The sequence below is a fragment of the Enhydra lutris genome, unplaced genomic scaffold (assembly GCF_002288905.1).
Source record: "Enhydra lutris kenyoni isolate GAN:26980312 unplaced genomic scaffold, ASM228890v2 scaffoldscaffold60, whole genome shotgun sequence".
NCBI classification, from domain to species: domain Eukaryota; kingdom Metazoa; phylum Chordata; class Mammalia; order Carnivora; family Mustelidae; genus Enhydra; species Enhydra lutris.
Window position 1 is genome coordinate 4,301,770 of NW_019154144.1, and position 26,931 is coordinate 4,328,700.

The 26,931-nt window shown below is 39.3% G+C and overlaps 1 protein-coding gene across 1 annotated transcript in view; it reads left to right on the forward strand.

Moving 5' to 3' along the window:
- Positions 1-26,931, forward strand: part of LOC111158548 (FRY microtubule binding protein) — a 266,086-nt gene that overhangs the window by 40,367 nt on the left and 198,788 nt on the right. Inside the window, exon 2 of the mRNA XM_022520645.1 lies at positions 6,426-6,625. Coding sequence (XP_022376353.1) covers positions 6,426-6,625 — 200 coding nt within the window. The remainder of the gene's footprint in view (positions 1-6,425; positions 6,626-26,931) is intronic.

Consider the following 26,931-nt stretch of genomic DNA (forward strand, 5'->3'; position numbering starts at 1 on the left):
CTGATTATATTTTTCTTCCAAGGCAGAAAGCATTTCTGAGTGTTTTTACCTTGTATTCTCTTCTTGACTGATTTTGAAATATATAAAATTAGGAATCATCCATCTCTTTGTTAAGAAATATTTTTCTATTGCTCAAACTAATTGTTTCTTCTTATCCCAGTGTTTTCATTTCTTAATAATACTCTTCAGAGGAAAATAATTCTTCCTATCACATTTGGAAGATTTTTTTTTTCTTTTTATCCTAATTTATTTTGCATGACTTTTAAAGTTTCTGGTCATTTGAGTATTTGCAGTACCTTTTAAAATGCTGTTTCTTAAGCACCCTCATAAATGCATTAGTGGACAATTTATTATAGTTCTATACACAGTGTGACATGTTCTCACAGTAGCTGCGTCATTCTTGGTTTGTTATGTTTTATGAAATGTTCCTGTAATGCCAGTAAACAAAATAAGTCTTACGGGAAAAGAGAGATTTGGGGTGAACATCAGGTCCTAAAGAAGGATCCCAGCACTTGGGTACTAACAGGATTTGCCCTCAGAACCTACAAAAGGAAAGAGTCCCTGAGAACTGGCAGAAAGAATAATGTATATCCAACTGTGAACAAAGAACTCTAATCAATTTTCTCCTGTGTTGAAAGATAGGTTGCATTGATCTCTAGGAAATAAAGTTGTTTAAATGACCTCCTTTTCTAAGAAGGGTGGCTACGTTGAACAGTTATCACCATAGTCTCAGGTGCACTTCAAAAGAAAAGGAAGCCTTTTATTTTTATTTATTTTTTCTTTTTTAATTTCAAATGCTCAGAGTCTGATTCTAGTTACGGGAATGTCAGAAACAGCATCGAGTGTTTTGAACAACTGGCTCTGTGCTTGTCCATCTTTATAAGCTGGAGAAGAGCAGACAAAGATGGCGCTCTTTCCTGAGTCACATGCTTTGTGAGGCAAGCAGAGGAGCTGTGTGGCAGATGGGCATTGTGTTCATGCCCTTTGCAGCCTGGTTGACATACTCATTCCCAACCAGAACTGACACAGAAATGGGCGGGCCAAAGCGATGGGTTGGAAAGGCAGATCCTGCCCAAGCCAACTGTTGTTCGGGTTTTCTTAGACACCAAGAAGGTGCACAGCTTTCATTCCTCTCCACAGCAGTTCCAAACTAAAACATTTGAACATTTCTCTTTCTCTTCACTCTGTTTAATTTTGTTTTTTTTTTCTTTTAGAGCTTATTGTGATCTGTGTACATGTGTGTGTGCATGTGCAGATGCGCATGCACGTGTGTGTACACAAAATTGCTGATTGCATGGCCCTTGCCTCAGCAAACCATAAACGCCAGGAGGGCAGGAACCATCTGTTCTATTCACTGCCACCTTCCCAGTACCTGGAACAGTTCATGAAACCCAAGTATTCATTAAATAGATATTGGTTGGAATGAATGAATGGATGAATGAATGATAGCCTGTAATGAGTGATGGTATTAACTTCACTGAAAATCTGATTGAGAAAACCAGTTGTTTTCCTGTAACAAATAGTGCCCCTTTTAGCCTCTGGGACGTTCACATGAGGAAACTCATTATGACATTAACTTTCCTTTTGGTGACATAATACAAACGTAGGTGAATATGATTTGTGGGGTCTTTGTCTTGGTGTTGCAGTTAGGAAGCCAGTAATTCTTGGAAATGTTGGTAATTCAAGGGAAGTATACTGAAGACCTTAGCCAGCTAGAAGCAGCCAGCCCAAAAGGCAAGTTATTAGGCAATGACACTGGGGGAAAAATAGTTACGTTGGAAAGATCATCGCTTGCAGTCAGAAATAGATCTAATAAAGAGGTAATGAATGGGCCACAAAGCCAAAAAGAGACTTCTTACAGATTAAGGAATGAAGCCTGTTCACTATAAGAAATAGAGACCTAGGGAAAGAGAGAAAGCAGCCCCTGGAGCCTTCCAGCAGAACCAAAGAGAAGCAGATTTGGAATAAAATAATAACATCAACAAAACCCATTTAGGGTACAAGAACGCAATGGAGAAAAATTCAAACATGTTAAATCCAAGATAAAAATGTAAATGAGAAAATCTAAAAAGAAAGCAAATTTCCAAAAGATTCAAGAAGTTGGGTCCTGGTTAATAGCTGAACATGGTAGTCTTTTTCAGGACCCCCATCTCAGCTCCCCACCCACCGGAACCCCAGTGTGGGTGACTTCCTAGGGCCATTGAGCTGATGTGAGCAGATGGGAAGATGAGCTGGGAAGAAAAGGAGAGCGGATAAAAACAGATGGAGATGAAGCTCAAAAATGTATGCCGTGCAGGAAATTTAAATAACAGTTTTCAATCTAGCAAATTAAATTGTTCCTTCAACATACATTTTTAGGTGGGGAAGATGAGGTAACAGTGACCTGTCAGGACCCTTTGATGAGCAGGGATCCCTATTTCCAGAGGCCCCACCATGGGGGCGGCTGGGGTGGCCCGGACCCCACCAGGTTGGGGAGGGAATCCTGACCTGGACCGTGAAGGGTGCGCGGACTTCCTTGCCCTGCTGGACAGAAAGCAGTGGAAACACTACGGGTGGGGAAGAATCCGTTCAAACAGGAGCCACCTGCACTGGCAGAGCTGGAAAGGGGCTGAAGTGTGGCTGTTGCTGAATTGGCGCCGGGTCTGTTTCCATCAAAAATAAGTTCCAGTTACAAATCAGACCTGTGAGGAAAGAGATGTAATTCTTCAGAGCTAAATTCTTCAGCTTAATTCTGAATTCTTTATACAGCCAAACCTTTTTTGTAGGATTATCTTTTAGGAATCTACATCACTCTTTTCCCCACCTTATCTGATTGAGGACTATATATCAAACATCCTGTAGTCTTTCCCTGGGAGTTAGGGTCGTCATCATGAATCTTAGTTGTGACAACATGCAGGATGGACCCGTCACTGCCCCCACACCTGTTGGAGTGTCTGATGCTGTGGCCCAGTGCCAAATGGCTTTTTATGCAAATTCATTTTTAAGTTCGGGAGGCTTTTTAGCATAGTGCCATTTTTTTTCCTTCTTTTGCTCTTAGAGTTTGTATCCATAGATATTGCCTCTTTCCCTTGTAATTTTCTGTTTCCAGACTCTCATGAACTTAAAAACCAGACCATTGATCTTACTTGTGGGCAGATTCAAAGCAAGCAAGTGCAGAGGGAAAGTCTAACGAAGTTTTTCTCATAATGATGTTCTAGTGTTTGGACTGGTTTGGGCTTTGGGACCCAGTTTTGACTACCGGAGAACATGGGCTTCCTGGTTCTCAACTATATTGTCATCGGATAACGGGGTTACTGAAAGGTGCCAGGTCATATGTTTACTTTTGAAAATCATTCTGACAAAAGATGAGAGTTTGTTATGAGTTAATTAGGGTAGGACAAAGCGGAGTTATGAAAACAGAGCAGATCTTGTTCAAGGACACTCACCCCTGAAATGTGACTGCATCTTTGTCCGCCCAGGGGATGTGTTTGGAGCAGGAGTGATGGGCTTGTCCCCTCCCTTGAATTTCTTGCAGCGCTGGCGTGGGGCTCTGCCAGGCTAGGCTAGTTCCAGCTCACTAAGGCTGTACAGACTTTTGTACTCACAAGGATGTCTGGCTTTGAAGTACAGGGGACTAAGGGTCTTTTTGTTTGTTTATTTGTTTTCTTATAGCAGTGACTTGGTACTTAGGCTGTTTAAATGGAATATTCATCTGAGAGAGATTTCAGTACTTACATTTCCACTCTGGTTCAAAATGCAACATTGCAGGCGGACTGCCAGAGGTCACTCTTAAAAAAAAGTCCTCTCACTGTAGTTATGAATTTTGGGGCCCCAGAGTCTTATAATTACGGATCTGATTTTACAATTATATATTACATCAATCGGATTCATTCCATCTTCTAGAAATGGGTTAAATCCTATGGAAAACTAAAGATAATGAAAGATTGCCCTTCACTTAGATTTTCTCAGTTTATATTCCGGTTTCCAGGTCTATGGCACAATGCTCTTGATAACATGAGGAAGATGTCTCAGGGGGACCTTATGTCCCTCTGTAAGTTGGCCTTGGGAACCTTCCCACTTCCAAAAGACCCCTGCACTGAGAGAGAAGCAGGCAAAGCAGAGGGGTGAGCAGCAGTTCATAGACATCACCTGATTTTGAATATGTCCAATTAGAATAAGTCGTGCCTTTTAGGGAGCTGCTTGGAGTGCCATTTAACTAATGACTCGTGATTGCAAATACCACACCCTCTTCCTTTAAAGATTCTAACTACAGATTCTTCTCTGAGAGCTCCCTCTCTATGAATCACTTCAAGATGTACAGAAATAAAGTAAGCTGTCATTTTCGGTAGTTATTTAAGGAGATCTATTGCGTGTTATCTGTGCCAAGAACTCTGTACTAGACCAGGAGGTAACAGTCTTGTTGGGAAACTTTCAGGGGATACAAAGCAGAATATATGGTTTGGTTACAGGGCCACTGCTGGAACAGACGATGGGACCAGCTGATAATCACATCACTTGTCCGCTGTCTTCAGAGTCTGTCTTCAGTAATGTGGGATGTACCACGTCAAAGAGCATGACTTAAATGTTTAAATACTATAATACACCCTTACCAGTGAGGAGTGGCCTGTTGGAGGTAGGATTTGTGGAGATGGCTTTAGACATGGTTCTGAAAGGACAGGAGAATTAGGTGAGCAGAGAGGATGAAAAGGAGGCACAGGGGAGAACAGTGTGCTCACGGGCCGGTCAGGGCACCAATAAGACTCAGGTGCCAGGGGGAGACAATCTATGGAGGGCTGTCAAAAGCAGGCCATGTATCTGAGTCTGGATGATAATTAAGAGCCATTGAAAATCTTGAGCAAAAAAGTGTTATGATTATAACCATGGGGAAGAAAGTAAAATGAATGAAAGGAAGTCAGCAAAGGGACTGCTTTAATCATCAAGCCTTAAGTCTTCAAGGGCCTGGACTAGGATAGAGCTTCTAAGAATATACTATACCTAGGACATATTTTATTTTTATAACTTGAGAGACCATAAAATTTAGTGGTAGGTGAGGTATAAGAAGACCCTTCTGATGTAAGGGACACCTCGCCTGTATGGCAGGTTAAATGGAACAGAGAGGAAGGGACATAGGGAAAGAGAGGGAAAGAGGAGGGAGAACCTATACCCTAACATGAAGACAGGTTTATCATTCAAATAAAATAAATACAATTTTTGCTTGGCTTCCTCAGAATTTCACTTGGGATAGAAAGAAGGGAGGAGAAGCCTTGAATTTATTTGTCATTTTGAGAAAAGTGTTCGGCTTTCCTGGATCTAGGACTTTTTTCTCTTTCATTTTCATTTTTCCTTATTTTATAACCTTTCCTTGTTTTATAATCACCATCCTCTTGATATCCAAACCAGTATCCAAACTAGAAATTCACTTTTTTCTTCACTTTCTTCCTTAACCTCTGTACCCAGTCATCTAGAACTAGATAGTCTTCCTTTAAAAAAAAAAAAAAAAGTCTATTTTATCATCATCCTGTCCTTAGCACTTCTAATGCCTCTGTCTTAACCACATTTAGCTCTTACCATTTCTTTCATTGACTGTCATACCTGACCATCTTACAAGTACTTAGATGGGAGGAGGTGGTGCGTGTTAGAGTTTGACATGCCAAAGTGTACTACAGAGGGCAGAGATGTGAAATTTTCATATATGAATAAAAATTATTTTCTCTCTCAAAATAATGACTCATTTGCACTCTGAAAGGAGGCCACTTCCTGGGGACTCCTGTCAGCTGCCTCTGTTCAAGATCTAATCCACATAGGGAATCTGCACATTTCATGAGGGATGAAGAAAGGCATCCCAACTTGAACCAAAGGGTGGCACAGTGAAAAGTTAAATCTACACCTTGAATGGCATAGATGGGGCACTGCCTGAGCCTTTTATCTTCCAAGAGGGACATCTCTTTCAGGGGCTAGAGCCAGCTGGGTTTCTGAAACTTCTGGGTTCATGGAAACGTCTGGAAGCCACCACCCCCAGAGTCTTTTCCATTATTAGAATAAAGCACGGAGAGCTCCTGGCCATTAGGAGAACCATAACAAGAAATCACTTTTTTCCCCCTACATATATTTTCTTAGTCCTTTTTTCCTGGGACATAAAAAAGAAGCAAAAAACATCTTAAATGTTGTAGGATTTCCCAGCTCTATTGCATGCTTACAAGGTAATTTACCTAAAGCAATGTGGTAAACAGAAGTACTTTGAGATTATCAAACGTGGCATAATGCCAACTTAATATAATCAACACACTTAAATCTTGACACCGTTCCTAAAGAATAAGGCCAAGTTATGACATAAAGTGCAGCATTCTTGATATGATTCGTATCCTTATGTTTATGTTTTAAAACAGCCAATCTGGATATTTATGATGTGATTTGCAGCCAGTAAGAGCATCTGTTATATTTTCCAGCTTCTCCAGTTGGCAACGGTTACATCAAGCCTCCAGTTCCACCTGTTTCTGGCACGCAGAGAGAGAAAGGGCTGCCAACCATGTTACCCATCAACGTGGACCCAGACAGCAAACCAGGAGAATATGTCCTCAAGAGTTTATTTGTCAACTTCACCACTCAGGCTGAGCGGAAGATTCGCATCATCATGGCAGAACCTCTGGTGAGTATGGGCCATGACACCCTTTGAAATTCATCTTGACGCTAAATATAGTAGATTTTACAGCTCTAAGAAAAGTTGGATTTCCCAAGGTGTTTTCGATACTGTAGGTAATTTTTTTAAAGGTTAGAATTAAGTTTCCTGATTTAAGAAAAAAATGAGAGTCGAGGACTTCAGAACAATCTTTGGCAAATACATTTAAGTACCATGCTTCGCTACTACATTTAAGACTAATAAGCATAATTTAACAATAGGTGTGAATCCTGGAAAAATTGTGTTTAGGGTCTCTGCTATATACATATACTTTTCGTCAAAATCTTTGGTCTGTTTTTAAAGTAAAGGAGAAAAAATCATTCTTCAGGTGGCTGCCTGGACTCCCAGTTTGAGAACATGTGGTCTTGGTGATCTATTGTTTGAGGAAGTTATTTGATGAGTCATTCAGAAACACCTCTTTGTTTTCTGAAAATTGGAGGACAGGAAATTCTCAGCTCACTTACCTTTAGGTCCCTTATTAGACAGATAATGTCCTTGGACGTCAGTATCTTTCTTTGCAGACGATTCTGCTACAAAATGAGGCATGTGTTTCAGCCTTAAGTGAATTGCTCTAACAAGGGCTCTACAGACAGAGTCCTGAATCTCAAAAGGACAGTCAGGAAGAAAAGTCCAGTTGGTAGATTCAGATTACTTGTTTTCTGATCTTCGCGGGACACACACAATAAGAGAAAAGGAAAGGAATTCAGAATGACACAGCTTTTTCTATGAAGCTCGGCTTTGTACCTCCTGAGAGAATACCAGGACATGAGAAGATGATGTGAGGTTGGCTTTATGGAATCAAGGCTTAAAATAATTAAATATAATACTATTGAACCCACTATGCAAGGTTTTTAAAAAAATACCTAATGGATGACGCTCAACATTGTCTGTTAAAAATAACCTTTGTGGGGCACCTGGGTGGCTCAGCTGGTTAAGCATCCAACTCTTGGTTTCAGCTCAGGTCATGATCTCAGGGTCATGAGATCGGGCCCCACGTTAGACTCTGTGCTCAGCATGGTGTCTGCTTGAGACTCTCTTTCTTCATCTCCTCCTAGCTGCCCCCACTCTTCCTCTCTTAAGAAAAATGAAGCGGGGGGAATGACCTGTGTAAGAATCACATTTAAGGGTTAGAAGTCAAAATTCAAGAATATTTGTTAAATATGTGGTTGCCTGAAAGTTATAAATTTTGCATTTTATTTTTTATTTAGAGGGATGCCTGGGTGGCTTAGTTGGTTAAGCATATGCCTTCAGCTCAGGTCATGATCCCCGAGTCCTGGGATGGAGTCCTGCTCAGTGGGGTGTCTGCTTCTCCCTCTGCCTGTTGCTCCCCCTGCTTATGTGTTCCCCCCGTCTCTCTCTCTGGCAAATCAATCATTCAATCAAGTTTTCATTAAATCAATGGAGGTTATTTTCATGAATTCTAACTTCCTGTTTTTAGAATGTTTCTTGGTTTTATAGTTTTAATCCCTTAAATTAAAGCTTGGTGCAGTACCTTTTCCTCATTCACTCATTTTTTAAAAATTTTCTGCTACTCTTAGTGCTAATAATAATAGCTAATATTCCTCAAGTAATTACTCTCTGCCAGTCTCTGGGCTTAATTTATTTTATCCTTTAATCTTCATAGTGACTTTAGGTAGGTAGTATCTACATCCTCATTTACAGACAGGAAATGTTGGCACAGAGAGGGCAAAGTAATTACCCAAGTTCTCACAGTGCTGACTTGACCTCAGGCTGGATGCCTTCAGAGCCCACCTCTGAACCTTCTGCATTCTGTAGCCATTCTTTACGTGGTCATTCTCGTGTGCAAATACCTTCTTTAATGTCTTAAAACAAACCAACACAGGACTCTCCTGTAACTTGAATCAACCAAAAATCCAGTACCCAAGTTCTCATTGCCCAAAACTGTGCTGATCTTTGGAACCCTCCAAGTACCTCGAGAGATGCTGAGACTGTGCAGCCTGCCTTCTTCTTGGACTAAACATTATGTCTGAACAACTAATATATGCCACAGCATTCTTTTAATTAGAAGTAGGCATTTTTGTTCCTTTCAGTGAGATAACTTTTATGTCCCCAGACAAGAAAAGTGGAGATGAAAAAGCATAAGTCATGTTCCGTCAGCAAATCTTCATGGTGTGCCGAGGGTGAGAATCCACTAGCGGCTGAGGGCCAAGTAGATGAACATTATGTTTTTAGCTCAAGAAGTATATCAATCAATTTTTAGTATTGTTGCTTTTTATAAAAAGGGACTATTTATTCCCCCTTGTATTTTTTGGCAGAGATGCAAGCTTCCGTGCCATATCCATTTCTGGTCTGCTGGAAAATGCTTAGTAATTTTTGTCCTTGTAGTTGCTTACTTAAGGGACAATAAATATGAGTAGATTCTGTGGCTTGCTACTAGATTCAAAAAAGGTTAATGTGCATTTGACATTTTATTCTGTAGCCATAGCAAGAGTATTATTTTTGATGTAGGTATAGTATGGTTAAAGTGAATTCCAATAAATGTCCCTACTGTTTCTCTTGCTGAGTTATGTCAAAGACAGTGAATCCTTTAAAAGCCTGCATTTATGTATGTTTGTATCAAATCACAAAATTTATTCTTTTATCTTTGTAATTAAAACATCTATGGGAGTAGTAAGGGTAATTTTCAAAAAGTCGGAAGTACAGATTTATCACTTGTGGCAATACTCAGGAATCTATACTTTTTAGTTCACTTTCAGAAGACTAAATTCTTCAAAATTCCACATCAGGTAGACTGTGTGGGATCAGTTACACAAAATATTAAAGTTGTATTTATGAATTCCCAGTACCCAAATAGCTAACTTTAATGACTAAAAAAGAATAAGAAATAAAGATGTTCTACCAAAATTAAATTTTATTTATTTTTTTCTTTGTAAACATCTTTCACTGGGTTAACAGTATTGTTCTTTTTGCTCAAAAGATGCTCAGATCATATTTGTTAATATTTACAGATGAATCAGTAATGTTATTCTACTTTTATTGCTTCATGGGCTTAGCTGATAGCATTTGCTCTTATCTACTCTTACCATTATTTCACCTTTCCCGAGAAAAATGTTTTAAACAAGCTAAATTGGGTCATCTGTGGCTTCTTTGTTTATATTTTTATTTCAAATAAGAAAAAGTACAGAAAATAATACAATGGATGCTCATGCCTTTTGCCTCCTACTCTTTCCCTCTGTTTAAATTTTCTTCTTCCCAAAATACTTTTTTGGTAGTTCTTTTAAGTAAGAGTGAGTGGGTAGTAAATTACTTGGTCTTGTTTATCTATCTTGTTTATCTTATTTCTCCTTTAGCTGTCAATGATAGTTCAGCTGGGAATAGAATTCTAATTTGATATTTATTCCCCCCCCCCCCCACCCAGACTACTGGTGATATACTTCACTATGTTCCCACTATCATTCCTGTGGTAAAGTCTTTGGCTGATTTATTGTCTCTGGATAATTAACTTTGTTCCCTGTTTGCTTTTATGGTTTTTCTCTTTGTCTATAGTGTTCTTCAGTTTCACTACACTCTAGATGTGGAGTTATTTTCTTTCTTAATCCTTTTTTTTTTTTTCCTCACCACAGCACATACCCTCCTCAATGTCCATCACCCAACCACCCCAGCCCTCCCATGCTCCTCCCTTCAAGCAACCCTCAGTTTGTTTCTTGAGATTAAGAGTCTCTTATGATTTGTCTCCCTCTGGTTTCATCTTGTTTCATTTTCCCCTCCCTTCCCCTCTGATCCTCTATTTTGTTGCTCAAATTCTTCATATCAGTGAGATCATATGATAATTGTCTTTCTCTGATTGACTTATTTTGCTTAGCATAATACCCTCTAGTTCCATCCACATCATTCCAAATGGCAAGACTTAGGCTTTTTGATGGCTGCATAGTATTCCTGTGTGTGTGTGTGTGTGTGTGTGTGTGTGTGTGTGTGTGTAGTTATTTTAATTTTCTTTTTTGAGACTCCCATGTTTCTTGAATTGAGGGTTCATATCTTTCATCAATTCTGGAAAATTCTTAGCCATTAATTTCTTGAATATTGCCGTTCCTCCACTTTCCCTCTTCTCTTTTCCTGGTGTTCCTATTAGATGTATTTTAGACCATATGCTCTATTTCATATCTTTTTTTATCCTTTTATTATATCTGCTTCTTGTGTTTTGCTACTGCATTCTGAGTAATTTTCTCAGGTCCAACCTCAATTAACACTCTCTTGGGCCTAGTCTAATCTCTTGTATAACTTGCCCATTTAGAATTATAATTTTGGTGACTCTATTTTTCATTTCTGGAAGTGTTGTTGGTTCTCTTTTAAAATCTAGTTAGAGGGTGCCTGGGTGGCTCAGTTGGTTAAGCATCTGCCTTTCAGTCAGGTCATGATTCCAGAGTCCCTAGATTGAGCCCTGCAACAGGCTCCCTGCTCAGCAGAGAGTCTGCTTTTCCCTCTCCCTCTGCTTTCTTTCTGTCTCTCTCACTCTCAAATAAATAAATAAAATATTTTTTTAAAAATTAAAATAAAATCTTATTAGGTTTATTTTGTTCCTTTCTTAAGTTTACAATTTCTATTTTATGTCTTGGATCACTATAAACATACATTTCTTATGTCCTCTTTTGGATTACCTCCAGAGTAATCAATATCTGGGGCCAAATATTATGTTGACTTGGGAATTTATGCACCTAGAAGATGATACAAGTAAACTCCAAATTCATCTAAGACTTGGGACTATGATTTCAAATTTTCAGGGAAGATGTTGTTGCTGTTTTTACCCAGAACCCAGGCAGGGACCGTTGGAATATCTTTTTATCTTCCTGTGCCAGTGGATAGATTTTTCGCCATGCTTTGTTTCATTTTTAGCACCAGATTTCTGTAAGTGCTTTACTTCCAGTGTCCCACCTCTCAAGGCCCACAGCTTTGTTTCCTGTCCCCAAGTGGGCAACAAAAAAAGCCTCTAAGGCAATGAGACCAATAGTCTTCTCTCCATGCAGCCACTATGTCACCTCATGTCTTCTTCCTTTTCATTTCCCTTTTCCTTTCCAGCGAACTTATTTCTGCATTAAAAAAAAAATAATAATAATCTTACATTTCATTCAATATTAAGAAGTGTTTGTAGCGCATGAGATTTTGTGTTACCTTAGTCCATCTTCCGGCCAGTCTTCTGCAGAATTTTTGGTTTGCTTCCCACGCAGGTAAGGCCAGGGTGGGCCTTTGCACTGTGAGGCTCATGTGCAAGCAGAAGTTCCATGGCAAGGTGGAGTGGCCTCAAAGTGCATAAAGGAAGAATGAGGGGATTCTTACCAATTCCTCTCCAATGCTGTCTAATGGATCTTCCCTAAATAGAACCCCGTCCCCTTCATTTCCTTCTTCAAAACCTTCATTTCATACCCTTTCATGCCTTGATGTGGTTACAACCTGTCTTACTTCCCTCCTGCACCTTTACCAACCCATGTTTCAATATGTGCTTGCCTGCCACTGTGCATTTCTGCATGCTGTCTCCTTCCTGGATGGCCACTTACCTCTTCCTCCTGCCTGTTTTTAGCCTATGTTTCAAGGTCCCAATCAAGTACCTCATCATCTGAAAAGGTTTGCTTGATTTCTTCCCTGCTGACTCCATACAGCTATGTAGATGTGAATATTCACACCTCTTAAATCTCTATCTGAAGCGCTGTGTCATTCTCTCAAGCAAACAGTACCATGTTTATTGAACTAGAGTATTAGAATAGGCTAGAATAGAAAATACCAGACGAGGGATGTCTGGGTGGCTCAGTCAGTTAAGTATCTGCCTTCAGCTCGGGTCATGATCCCAGGGTTGGGATTAAGCCCTGCATCAGGATCCCTGCTCAGTGGGGAGCCTGGTTCTCCGTCTCCCTTTGCTGCTCCCTCTGCCTGTGTGCAAACTCTCTCTCAAATAAATGTCAAATAAATAAATAAATAAAAATCTTAACAAAAAAATGTTAACAAAAAAAATAAAGAAAATATCAGAGTACATTATAGGTTTTAAGGGTAAATAATGTTTTTTAAAACTTTGAGTCATCTGTATATATATCAAACCGTAGTGTAAAATACATATTTTCTTGGCAGGTAGGTGGGAGATACATATTTTTTAAAGTTGGAGAAACACTGTACCAGTCAGTAAGTTCCTTAGAGGCAAAAACTATGTCTGATTCGTCTTTCACACACACACACACACATACACCACACACACACACACACACACACACACACACACCAGGTCCCCCTGTCTAGGACTCTGCTTTATATACTATAGACAGTAAATAGTTTTTGAGTAAATGAATGAGTGACTTTATGATAAATGCGTGAATAGAGAGATGGATGAATAGATGAAACAATATAGTAGCTTAAAAGAAATGTGTTTATAGGAAACTGCTTCTGAGGGTTGTCTTGCCAACCTCTAAACTGGTAACAATGGATTTTGTTTTGTCCTTTGTACTCCTCAGCAGATGATGCCTCGTATCTGCTGTGTATAAGAGATACTGATTCTCAGCCTTCTGTCTTGGGGCATCTAAGGATACCTCATTATTCATTGATACGGTCACCTGCTCCCTTCTTCACCTTAGCAATATGTGTAGAGGAGAGTCAGGTTGACTCCTAGCAGTTGGATACAGTCTCAGAATGTGCGTTCCCATTATCTATGAGTCTCTCCATTTATATGGCATCTGTCACTGCAGTCACAGACAATTACCTTCTCAATAACCTCTTTCAAAAACAATACTCTTCAGCTTTTCAAGATCAAGAGCACCCATAATCTTGACTTTGTAGATTTAACAACAAGAATGGATAAAGGTAAGGACCAAACAACTTTTCATTCAATCTAATCTGAATTTGAATCCTGATTCAACCTCTTCAGTGTCCTGTGGCCTTGAACCAGCCAGTCAATCTCCCTTTTCTCTTATTTGCTAAATTGGAGTAGCAGAACCTAACACACAGAGCAGTTGAGAGGGTTAGAGGTAATGTGTGGAGCTTCTGATGTAATCCTTAGCACCTACTAAGTCCTCAGTCATGGTCGTCATCATCGTCGTCACTCAAGAATTAGTACCAACTAACCAAATCTGGTGTACTTCTTTGGAAGTCTGCCTGGTGCTTCCTCTCTTTGTGCTTGTTCAAAGGGAATGGAGACTTGAGTGGCACAGTTGGATGCCTGCCATTGGCCATTCACTGTTCCTGTCAGATGGTTGTTCTGAACTCTGCATGGCTATGAGAGAGACCCTGCCAAAGTTCATTTAGGCAGACTTGGTCTGGATCGTGTAGGGACTCGTGCTCTGGGAGGTGACAGAAGCAAGCAAATAAAAGTACACAAGAGAAGACAGCACCTCCGCGATCTTACTGTATCTGTATCACCAGCAAGATACTTGAGGCTTACCATGTATATACTGTGAAAACCTAGAAAGTGAAATCAGGGATTTGAATTGAGTCCACACGGAATGGTTTTCAAAAGCTTTCCAGGAAGAAATGTCCTGGGTTCTTGAGAGTAGGGGTCTCTAAAACCAGTAGGAACATCATCACACCGGGCCACTCTAGGAAGCCAGTGGCCCAAAACATGAAAGGCTATATTATTCAATGAAGTAAAGCAAGTTCAGAAAATTTCAAGAATTTTCTTTTTCTCATTCATGTGTTTACATTTATTGAAAACCTTAGAGGGAGAAATACCTGATTTTCTTAAAGTGAGTCATCAGTTCAAACTGATGTTCCTTTTTCCCCCATTTTATTGAGATACAATGACACACACATATATATATATGATATAATGTAACATTATGCTAGTTTTAGGTGAATTCATTTTAGGCAGATTAGTGTTAGTTTTAGGTATATAACATGATATGAAGTATATGTGTACATATATATGAATATGTATATTGCAAAATGATTACACAATAAATGTAGTAACATCCATCACTACACAGTTAAAAAAATATGTTTTCTTATGTTGAGAACTCTTAAGATGTACATTCTTGGCAACGTTCAGATATACAATAGTGTTGTCGCTTGAGTTGCCACACTGTACATTAAGTCCCCAGGACTTATTTGTGTTATAACTGGAAGTTATAACATAACTTCCAAGAATTTTCAACCACACTCCTGAGGCTGCCTCTTTTGTCTGCCCTCCTTCCTCTAATTTGGCCAGCAAACAAGGAACTTGATTTTACTAGCCTGTGCTTCTAACAAAGCATCTAAATATGACCCATCATTGTTTTCTTGCCTATCAGATGTTGACGACCAGGCACAAATTTAGTTCTAAAGTATGGAATAAATATAAGCATGAATTCTCTGCATCTCTGGGTGTATTAGGTCCCGTCTTGGCAAATCTGCCCTGGTTTAAGCTTCCAGTATCCTTGCAAGGAACTGCAGGAGAAACCAAATCGGGTATTGGACCAGGGGTTTCCTCTAGATCTGTAGCCTGTCAACATAAAAGGTCAACAAGAAGAACAAGAAATTCTGATTCGCCTAAGACTTATTCAGAATGCAAGTAATTTGTTCTCTACTTTGATTGAAACCTGGAAAAGAAAAATATCCGCATACAACTTCAAAAGGAGAAAACACACCTGACTTTCATCTTGTCTTCTGGCAGAACCTATGACTGAGCAAGAGGGCGGTCTTGCCTTCCTCTCCTGTTCTGGTATTTAAAAACACTTTTATGATGAACAGTGATATGGAAATGGGAGAGTTTATCATTGGTATTGCTTGAGCCTCGAGAGCACCTCACAAAATAGTTCCTGGGTGAGACACAGGCAAGAGCCTCCAGATGTTATCTCTGGGTTGAGCTTTGGAGCACAGGTGTAGGGTGCTAGACACTTATTTTTTTTTTTAAGATTGTATTTATTTATTTGACAGAGGGAGAGAGATCACAAGTAGGCAGAGAGGCAGGCAGAGAGAGAGGGGGAAGCAGGTTCCCTGATGAGCAGAGAGCCCGATGTGGGGCTCGATCCCAGAACCCTGAGATCATAACCTGAGCCGAAGGCAGAGGCTTAACCCACTCAGCCACCCAGGCGCCCCATAGACACTTATTCATAATGATGCTAACTGTGTTGTTGTGGAATGGAGACTTCATAACCGAACATGCTCTAGCAGGTTTGCTAACATAAAATAAACAAGGCAATTTCTGTTGTAATATAAGACTAAAGGTAAACTAGAAGGAACACACAATATTTTCTTGTTGTGCAAGTCTTTGAAGAATGTAGGATGCCAGTCTCTGTTGCACCACACACCATGATCTGGAATGAAATATGTCATGCCGTAAGACCAAACCTGTGTGAACACCAGTCATGGCCAGCTGGCACCAACATCGAAAGGCCAGGCAATTAGCTAATGACAGCATTACTGCACGCTAACGTTGTTCTAGGTTCAGGCAGTAATGTCTGTTGACAAACCTTTGTTCCTTGGCCCAGTGTCTCAGGCTTCCAGCTCCTCCTGGGTGCTGATGTCACAGGGTTGGCATCAAGACAGTTTTCCCATTAACCCTGAAGGTGAGCAGGACATGGCGCTGTAACAGTGACATTGGTAGCCTGCCGCCAACAAACTGAATATGATGAGTTGTTTGTTCTAGCCATTTGAATGAATTCGACTGTGGCTCTAAGTAACCAAGGCCTTTGGCAAGTGAAATACACATCCGCCCGTGCTTCCTCTTATGATTTTGGACCGGATCCAATGAGTTAACAGACCAAGGTTAGGATACAGTCTATTTGTAGTTATAAAAGAGCTTGTGTTTTCACCTTTAGCACATACAAAGTTTGAATAATCAGCTGTAATCCTGTGTCTCACCTCTTTCAATACCTGAGTTATTGACAGACTGCTTGATACCAGAAAATATCAGAGCTTTTAATCAGGAACCTTTTTAGTATTTAAGGAATTTGTGAATTAGGAATTCACAAATTTAGTATTTAGGAATTGTGAAATCATGCTTACTAATTGAAGAATAGAATTACTGCCTCTAATGAAGTTTGGGTCTTTCTATGGTAGATCTTCCTAAAACCTATTCTAATTAGTCATGTCTGTAGCCTGATAGCTAGTCACTAACATCAGCCATGTGATATTTAATATTTCACTGTGCCCAAATTTGCAAGTTGGTGAGATTTCTGAACTGTTGTACATGCCTATCTTCCTCTCCTAACCAAATGTTACATGTCTGTTTGACTAAGGTTGTGTAAATAGCAGAACACCAGCTTTAATGCCTCTCAGCATCAAATCCTCCCTATGGATTTGAGTCAGCTTCCCAGAAGGACAAGCAGCTAGTGCTTTTAGCCACACTCCTCTTTAAACAGAGGCCTCTCTTGCTTTAGTAAATCTAATAAGGGAAATTGAAAGAGAATGAAAATAATTTCTAGATTGAGTTCCCTGTTGAGTGTAGTGATACTATTCAAACTAATGCTGTCCTAAAAGGAGACTAAGAAACCATTCTTGTCAGGTGGGAAATACTTTTATTACACTTGACAAAGTACTGGCTCATTGTCCAAATTACAAATTAATAACTTAAAAAATAGCAATCTCTTAGCAAAGCACCTCAGCCTGGCCCCCTTTATGTAATCTACAAAGGCATCCACCGGAAATCTGGAAACTCACCCTAAACAGAAACAGAATAGTATTAGCAGTTAAAGTCAGAGGTCATTGTTGAAAGGTTTCATTTAGCTGCCGAATGAAGTGATCTTTCAGATGAGCTCACAATCTCCCGTTTTTCTGTACACTGCTCAAATTAAATTGTGTTTTCCTTATTATGAGTATTCTTGGAATCATAGAGATCAAAAGCATTTCTTTTGTGGTTGTTAAGTAGGACTTCTCAGCTGTAAAATGAAATTTAATGCAACTTGATAGTAAAATTTCAATTGAAACTTATAGCAAATAAATTATATATGCAAAGTATTATGAAGTAATTTTAAAAAGGGCTTTTCCCTTGAGCTTCATAGTATCCAGTTCAGTTCATCCATGGGTAAGGCCTTAATTTTTATGTCTGGTGACTTTATGAGAAAATTATGTTTCTTCTTCTTGAGAATACAAAACCAGGGGAAGGTTGTTCCTCAAGATGTTTTCACTCTGATTCTTTCAGATTATATGCTTCCTTTTACTATTTTTGGAGATTTCATTTCAACACAAAAGAATGTTTGAAAATATAGCATCATATTTTAAAGTAACAGGAAATGCCAATGAAAGCAAGTTCAATAATATGACATAGTAATGAGCACTGAAGGTCCATTTGGACACTCACTGTGATTATAGTATGTCTATGTTTCCACATAACATTTTGCATTTTGACATTCCTAAAGTGATTAATACAATTTTAGGCAGCAACAGGCTTTACTATACTGTGGAAATCCAGACTAATTTTAACCAGGATTAGTCTGGATTTCCATAGGTTATGTTAAAAATAATAAGACAGGTTGTTAGATATTTTTGATTGTCACTGATGCATAGATCTTGTACTCTCTAGCTTAAATTATTTTGTGAAATACAGTATCCCATTTGATGGCACTTGCTGATGCGTTTGGGGACATCTGCTCAATTCATAAGCTGTAATCACATAAGTGGGGCTGGAATGTTCTAGTAGGATTTTCCAAGATGATTGAGTTGCTGAGCCGAGGAATGAAAGTCAACAAAAAGGAAGTCAGGTACTATAATCTTTAAATATTTTTGATTGACCTAAAATGGATATATTGCTTTTTATTGAGATATATTCACTTATCCATAAAATTCACCCTTTCAAAGAAAGCAATTCAATGAGTATTCACAGGTTGTGTAGCTCTTGCCCCTGTCTAGTTCCAGAACATCGCCTTTTAATAGCACTTTAAAAGATAGAGTAGGTACATAGATTTTGATCTACCTATTTTTCTATTCTTTGCCCCTGGAGTTTGCCTTTTAACAGAAAACTAAGTCTTTTTTCTTAGCTAAAGTAATTGGATCATTTATGTTTTGTTTGATTGTTTTGTCTTGTTTTGTTTTGATCATTTAAGTTTTGACTAAGAAGTTTTGTGTGCTGATGAATTGGGGTATGTAATGAATTTTATGTAATGATAATCATGGAGAAGATGCTCCCTGAAGCATCAGGTAGAAATAGCTTATGTAGAAATTGAAACTTCAGGCTACTTAATGGATGGTAGAACTTCAACAGAAATGAAAATGCTTATCTATGGATGCCATCCTGATTCCAGAATGGCGGCATTCCTACTTCACTTGGGGTTTGCTATAGCTGTTGGTGCAGATAATGGCCTTGGGTGACCAGATTCCACCTGAGAGGAGACTTGTCTGCAGCATTGAGTGAAATGGTTTTTACTCATCAGCGTCAGCTTCTGACCTTTCAGTAACCCCTGAGGAAGTGTGTAGCATGGATTCCTTCCCATCTAAATGACGCTCCACACATACCACATTGGTCAGTCAACGTGTTCTAAATAAATCCAAACTTGCCCAGTGACCCTGGGATCAATGTCTCACCTCATAAATAGCAGCTCTGTGGTTTCATCCATACCCACTTGCCCAAGATTTCCTGGGATTCCCAGTGGGCAGAATAACATATTATGAGCTCCTCAAAGGCCAACAGCGCCATGCTCATAAGATGAGCTATGACAAGAGAGTATGGGAACAAGGCAGTGGTTCCCATTCCTAAAGCGAAATCATTACTGTCACAGTTGCCTCCCCTCCTCCATTTTGGTTTCCAGGAACATAAAGTCCCATTCAGACAGTTTAAGAATTCTTCTTCTCATTCATTTAATGAAGAGTTTTATTTTAAATCAGCATCACTGTAGAGTTTACATATGTTCAACTGCAGGGGTTTTTAAATCTATGGTTTGATGAATTTTAGCAATTTCATACACATGTGCCTGCACCACCACAATCCAAATGCAGAACATTTCTGTTATCCCAATGAGTTCTCTTGTGCCCTGTGCAGGTGAACCATATACCACCACCCCTGGCCTCAGGCAACTATGGATCTGTGTATAGATTTCCATTTTCTAGAACTTCATGTAAATGAAGGCCTTACAAAATGTAGTCTTTTGTGTCTAGTTTTCTTCACTCAGCATAATGTATTTGAGTTGCAGCCATTTTTTACTATTTATTAGTAATTCATCTTCATTGCTGAGTAAAGTTCCATTTAATGTATAGACCACAATGTGTTTATGTAGTCACCTTTTGATGGGTATTTGGGTCAACAAATAATTTTTGAGTACAATTTTAACCAGCACAACTCTTGATATCCATAGATCATGCTAACAATTATAAGAATGTATGTTTTATAAGGCAGTTTTTGTAATAGCTTATGGATAGACACATAGTTAGATAGTATTTTTCAGCTTCCAAGTACAAATGATTGATGCTGTGTATTATACAAAAAGATGTAGAACGACTACAATTTTTTGCTCATCTGTCATATTTCAGGCACACTAATCTTCACGTTAACCCTAGAAGGTGGATAAAAATAGTAACAGTCTGTGTTTACATTATAGCCCACTCAATGCCAAGCACTGTTCTTAATACTTGAATAATATTAACTCACCTAATCTTCACGTCAACATCATGAGGTAGTTAATTTTATTACCCCACTTCACATACAAAGAATTTAAGCAACTGTTCCAAAGTCACACAGTTAGAAATTGGTGGAGCTGACATTCACCATGGACCATCTATCTCTGGGACTCTTGATCTTAACCTCTATATCCATGGCCTCCTACATTTTTAGTCAGAGAGGCTAAACCTGAGAGATTTAATAAGACATACCAAAGGTGGAGTGGTTAGGGTTAATTCCCCAATTCAAATCCTAGCTTGATTGACTCTAAAGTCCAAGCTCTGATCTACTTGGGGAATGATATGTCCATGAATAACTAGGATGACATTGGTTGGGTACACAAGAGCTAGAGAATATCAGAAGAGCTATGGAGGAGTGAAACTGGGCTGTCACTTCTCATAGGAGTGATCAGGGAAAGTGTGGTGGGATGAATGAACCTTGAAGGGCGTATAGGATTTTTTTTGATGAGAGTTGATTTCACTGGGTCTGAGAAGGGTGTGTGTGTGTGTTTGTGTGAGAGTGAGTGATATGTTAGTAGTGACAGAAGAAAATCAGAACATGACTGATTTCAAGTCTCCAAGGGCAGCCCTGGGGATTATAAACATTTTAGAAGAAAGACTAGCCTATCAAGGACACAGAGAAGAGATGCCTAAAGAAGTAGGAGGAGAAAGGGTGGAGAAATGGGGGTGATTCAAGTGAACAAAAGGGAGTCTCATTGCAGCTGAAAGATCTGAAAGAAAACTACTGAAAAATGGCCACCAGATTTTTTATTTAGAAAGTCACTGGCACCTCTAGGGAGAGTATTTTTAGTGGTGATGGAAGAGACAGATTGCTGGTGGTTGAAGAAGGGGAAGAAGGGGATACAGGACATACAGACCACTCCTTGATGAACAAAGATGAGTAGGGCATAGTAAGAAAAACACGAGTATGAGTTCAAGTCAGACACTATGATGAAAAGATCTAAGCATGTAGATAACAGAGAGAAAGAGAGAGAGCCCACAGATGAGGGAGGGTGATATTAGGGGGAATGAGGAGCTGGCTGATGGAGCAAGATCCCAGACGAGGCAGGGAAAGATCCATCCACATGTACTGAATGTTCACTTGATGTAGCCTGCACCATTAGTTCAGTGTATGGGGACCAAAAAAAAAAAAAAAATTTTTTTTAAATACCAAAAAATAAAGTAGAATGTAGCCCAGAAACAGATGGGTGAAGGTGATACCTTACATTTCTTGGACCTGCCATTGTTTCAAAAAAGAAAAAAAAAATACCTGTGGGAACTGTTCTTTTCTTCAATTAAAATGAAGATTAACTTTGTAGCTGAGTTTAATTGAAGTTTCCCCTCTACTGTTCAAATAATGGATTTGAACTTGGGACTGTTGGACTTGGCAAAGAAATAGGCTTCACTGAAATTTGCAAAGCTGGCTGCAAATAGAACAGATTCTCTTGAGAGTTTTTAAGGTTGTTTTTTTTTTCTCTTTTTTAAGTGCCAAAATATTCTTCCAGATTTGAATCTGTCCTCACATCTCATATCATGGGGTACTACACAGCACATTACAAGCTAGTACCTTTAACTGATTTGAGATACTCCCTATATCATTCACTTGATCTGCAGATTTTTTTTTCATTATTTTGGGTGAACAGAAGCATATATTGTTTGTTTAAAAATTTATTTTAGGGGTGCCTGGATGGTTCAGTCACTTAAGCATCTGCATTTGGCTCAGCTAATGATCCTGGGGTTCCTGGGATTAGCCATGTCCAGCTCCTTGCTCAGCAGGGAGCCTGCTTCTCCCTCTCCTTCTGCCCCTCCTCCCTGCTCATGCTCACATTCTCTCTCTCTCTCGCACACACTATCTCCCTATCTCTCTCTCTCTTTGTCAAATAAATAAATAAATAAAATCTTTTAAAAATTAATTTTAAATTCAGAACAGAATAAAGGGATACACGGATGTGTCAGTTTCTGCAAGAATCCTTCTTCCACAGATCTCCAAGTGTTCCAAGTCCTGCTTCTTAGTCTTACCAGAAAACTAGTGAGGATGCCATGGGGTGACATCACTTTTTACCTGTGGACAAACCAAGACAGTTTCTCAGGCTCCCACTTATAAGTTCAATGATCCCGTAAATGCTCCTCATGTAGCAGGAGAGTCTTTTGAGAAGAAATAGTCTGATACTCAGAACTGTGCATTCTCAGACTCACTCCTTAGATCTGTCTCCAAAGTTGACTCAAAGCTGCACCAATAATATCTGAAGAGAAAAATATGTATCAAACATGAAGATATTTTAAACGTGTTTTTCTTTAGTTCAGACTAAGTGGGGTACCTGCTGCCCTGAGCTGGTGGCTCTGGATGAGATGCTTTAGTGGCATTTCAACAGTCGAGCCCTCAGCTCCCTGCTCTGAGGAGCTGTCACCACGCCATGGGGCAGCTCGCTACCCCGCCCCTTCATGTTCTGGAGACCCGAATTGTGGTTCAGTTCTGAAAATTGTTAGCTCCTCAGATCAGACATGTGGATTATAATATTTAACTGCTGATAGCATCAAAACCCTGGAGTCAACTATGCCAAAACATATTCTTATAACAAAAACACTGTCATGTCAAGACTGAGAAGTTTGGTGGTGGGTTTTGTTTTGTTTTGTTTTGTTTGTAAACCATCCCACCATTAAATTAAAAGGTTTCCTCTGAATTAGATATTAAGAATTAAAATCACTATAATAGTCTTAGACTTTTATTTTTTGAGAAGAGCAATTCTCCTTATAATGTTTTGGTTCTTTTTTTTCTACTCTCTGTAATGCGGCTTTCTAGTTATACTTGGAAATTTCCAGGAAGCTAAAATTGAAGCTTAAATAATGTTAGTGGGAGTGTACATTACCCTAAAAAAAAAAGGGTAGAACTTAGTTTCAGCTCCTAAACATTATGAAAGAGGTTACATATTTTAATCTAGTCTAATTCCAGTAATAATGGTGTTAAAAGGAATTTCAATTGGTAATGACTATCAGTTACTGAGTACTCCACAAACTATTCATTTTTCTGTTCTCTGAGATTAGGTTGATATTATTTATCTTCATTTTACCTAAAAGTTATCTGAAAGTTACAGACATTAAGTAAAATTCATATGTTTATAAATAAGGGGACCTAGCTTCAAACTTGAGTCTCTGACTCCAAAGCCCATGCACTGAATCACTACATCCAACTGCTAAAATTATTAAAAGAGATTAAAAGATCTCATCTTAAGCAAGATTGGTGATGTATTTAATAAATCAAATAATCTCATATAACTAGAGACATTACTGGCTTGCACATTTATTGAAATATCTCTGAGGGCAATAGTTTGGATCTTTTTAGATTAGCGAAGTCCTACTGTATGGGACACCTTTGGGATTTTTTTTAGGCCCCTAAACATTCAGATATGGAAAATGATTTCTTGGGGTACCTGGGTGACTCAGTGGGTTAAGCCTCTGTCTTTGGCTCAGGTCATGATCTCAGGGTCCTGGCATCAAGCCCCGCACCTGGTTCTCTGCTCAGTAGGAAACCTTCTTCCCCCTCTCTCTGCCTGCCTCTCTGCCTACTTGTGATCTCTGTCTGTCAAATAAATAAATATATCTTTGAAAAACAAAAAAGAAAATGATTTCTTAAATAAGCCCCTGGTATTCCAGAAATAGAACACCTTTTGATACATGAGCCTTTTCTAGACTTGTCTAACTGCCCCTGCCCTGTCTCATAGGTCGTTTTTCCTCTTCTAGATTATAGAGAGGCCGAGTGTGAAAAGACTAGAAGGGAGAATGTAGCTAGCAGACATTGAAATTGTTTGGAAATTGAGGGAGAAGTCAGTGGCCTTCCTCTGCCCTTTTCAGGTAGATACAAGACATGGAAGAGCTTTCTGAGTTTGTGTTTTCTTAGGGGAGACGGGAGCTTCCCAAGTTGTGAGAAGCACAAATAAAGACCTTTCTCTTTTCTTATGGAAATACTCAAAAACCCTTACAAGGCTCTTCACAACAGGAGAAAATCCCTCTTGGATGGGTGAGGACAGCAGGGCTCTCTGATTCAGGGAGAGCAAATTCAGAGAAAAGCCCACAGTGCACACAGAGCTGTGTCTTGCTTCTCACACAGCAGGCAACATATCTGTTACCCAAATCCTATCTGTAAATGGAAAGCAATGGGGAGAGGGTCCCTTCTTCAACCCCATTAGGTAAAGATAAATGGTTGGATAAGTGCTATTCAAATAAGTTTTAAGAAGTAGCTTATACTATCTTGAAAACTGAGATATTGTTAAAAAAAAAAATTAAGCAACAACAGAAGCGATGCATCATGTTCTCCTGTTTTGCGTTTGTTTCTCTGGTGGAGAATTTCAAACATCACTAAAGTAGGGAAACAGTAAATGAGCCAGCTTCAACAATTATCAACTCACAGCCAATTTGGTACACTCTCCCTGCACCTCCCCTGAGTATTATTTGAAACAAATACTAGAAACTGTATTATTTCATCTCTGAATATTTCAGCATGTACCTCTGAAAGACACTGTCTTTTAAACAAAACAGCTATATCATTACCACACCTAAAAAATTAGCAGTCATCCCTTAACATCATCTAATAGCCATAAAGTGTTCAGATTCCAATAGTCTCATGAATATCGTACTTTTTAAAAAACAGATCTTAGGGGCGCCTGGGTGGCTCAGTGGGTTGGGCCGCTGCCTTCGGCTCGGGTCATGATCTCAGGGTCCTGGGATCGAGTCCCGCATCGGGCTCTCTGCTCGGCAGGGAGCCTGCTTCCCTCTCTCTCTCTGCCTGCCTCTCTGTCTACTTGTGATCTCTCTCTGTCAGATAAATAAATAAAATCTTAAAAAAAAAAAACAGATCTTATTTTCCAACCTAAGATCCTCACATTGCAATCATCTTTAAAAAAAAAAAAATAATCAACAGGATTTCCTCCCCTGCCCCCACCACCATTTCTCATTTTTCCCCCTTGCAACTTATTTATTGAAAAAAACACTTTTCTTTCCCTTGGAGTTCCTTTCAGTCTGGGTTTCGTTGATTGCATCCCTTTGGCATAGTGTGACATATTCCTCTAACTGCTGTATTTCCTAAAAACTGGATCTTGCTTCAGAGGCTTGGTCAGACTCAGGTTTGGTGGGTTTTCTGTTTGTTTGTTTTGGTCAAGACTGTTTCATAGAATTCGTTCTCATGAGAAGGGACTTAATGTCTAGTTGGTTCTTTTCTGTGCTGCTGGCAGCCACTGGCATTCAGTGCCAACTCTCCCGACGTTTTTGGTTTGCTCCACTCTTTATTCAGTGTCCCCCAGTGAGCTGGAGCTTCTGGGCAAGGCTAAGGTCTCCCAGCTTTGGACCACTAAGAATTTTCAAGGACCCATCACCCCAAAGTCAAGTTTTTTTCACAATGATTTTTTTAAATAAACATATTCAATTCAATTAATGAATGTTCAGTAAATAAGTAAAATTGCTATTAAAATAAAAGACAAATTTTTAAAAAATTTAAAAGCACACTGTTCTAAATTGGATGAATGAGACCATTGTTTTGAGCCTCTTTTGTCATAGTCTATTTCTACTTGTTCTTTACCCATTGTTTCTTCTGTGTTGATTTCACTTTACTACTTATTTAATGCTCTTTGGGAACCAGGATATCTTGAATATGCAGACCTTGGATTCTTAGACTCTAGATTCCATGCAGCTGGTCTCCTGCAAGAGAATCTCAAGCAGAAGCATGCTTCTGCAGTTTATCTTGCTCTGTATTCAGAAGGCTCTCTTCTGAGCTGGAGCATGTGTGCCTCCCTTCTCTTCTCTCTTCCCTCCCCCCTTCATACCTTCTTCCCTAACTTTCTTCTTTTTCTCTCTACTTTTTATTTAGCCAGCTTGATACTCTCTTTTCTAGGTCTACTTTTAAGCCTCCTGACACTGATAAAATCTATGTCAATGCAAAGAAGTTATTGGGAATGGTGAAATATGAGCTTGGTTCTCTGTGCCCAGAGCTATCTTTCCAAATGCATAGACATATATTCAGTCATTTAACAAACCCTGGCAAGAGTAGAGAGCCCAGATATGGACCCTCAGCTCTATGGTCAAATAATCTTCGACAAAGCAGAAAAAAATATACCGTGGGAAAAAGACAGTCTCTTCAATAAATGGTGCTGGGAAAATTGGACAGCTTTGTATAGAATAATGAAACTCGACCATTCTCTTACACCATACACAAAAGTAAACTCAAAATGGATAAAAGACCTCAACGTGTGGCAGGAATCCATCAGAATCCTAGAGGAGAACATAGACAGTAACCTCTTTGACATTGGCCACAGCAACTTCTTTCAAGATATTTCTCCAAAGGCAAAGGAAACAAAAGCAAAAATGAAGTTTGGGACTTCATCAAGATCAAAAGCTTCTGCACAGCAAGGGAAACAGTCAACTAAACAAAGAGGCAACCCATGGAATAGGAGAAGATATTTGCAAATGACACTACAGACAAAGGGCTGATATCCAGGATCTATAAAGAACTCCTCAAACTCAACACACACAAAACAGATAATCATGTCAAAAAATGGGCAGAAGACATGAACAGACATTTCTCCAATGAAGACATACAAATTTTTTCAGACATGAAAAAAATGTTCATCATCACTAGCCATCAGGGAGATTCAAATCAAAACCACATTGAGGGGCACCTGGGTGGCTCAGTGGGTTAAAGCCTCTGCCTTCAGCTCAGGTCATGATCCCAGGGTCCTGGGATCAAGCCCCACATCGGGCTCTCTCCTCCACAGGGAGCCTGCTTCCTCCTC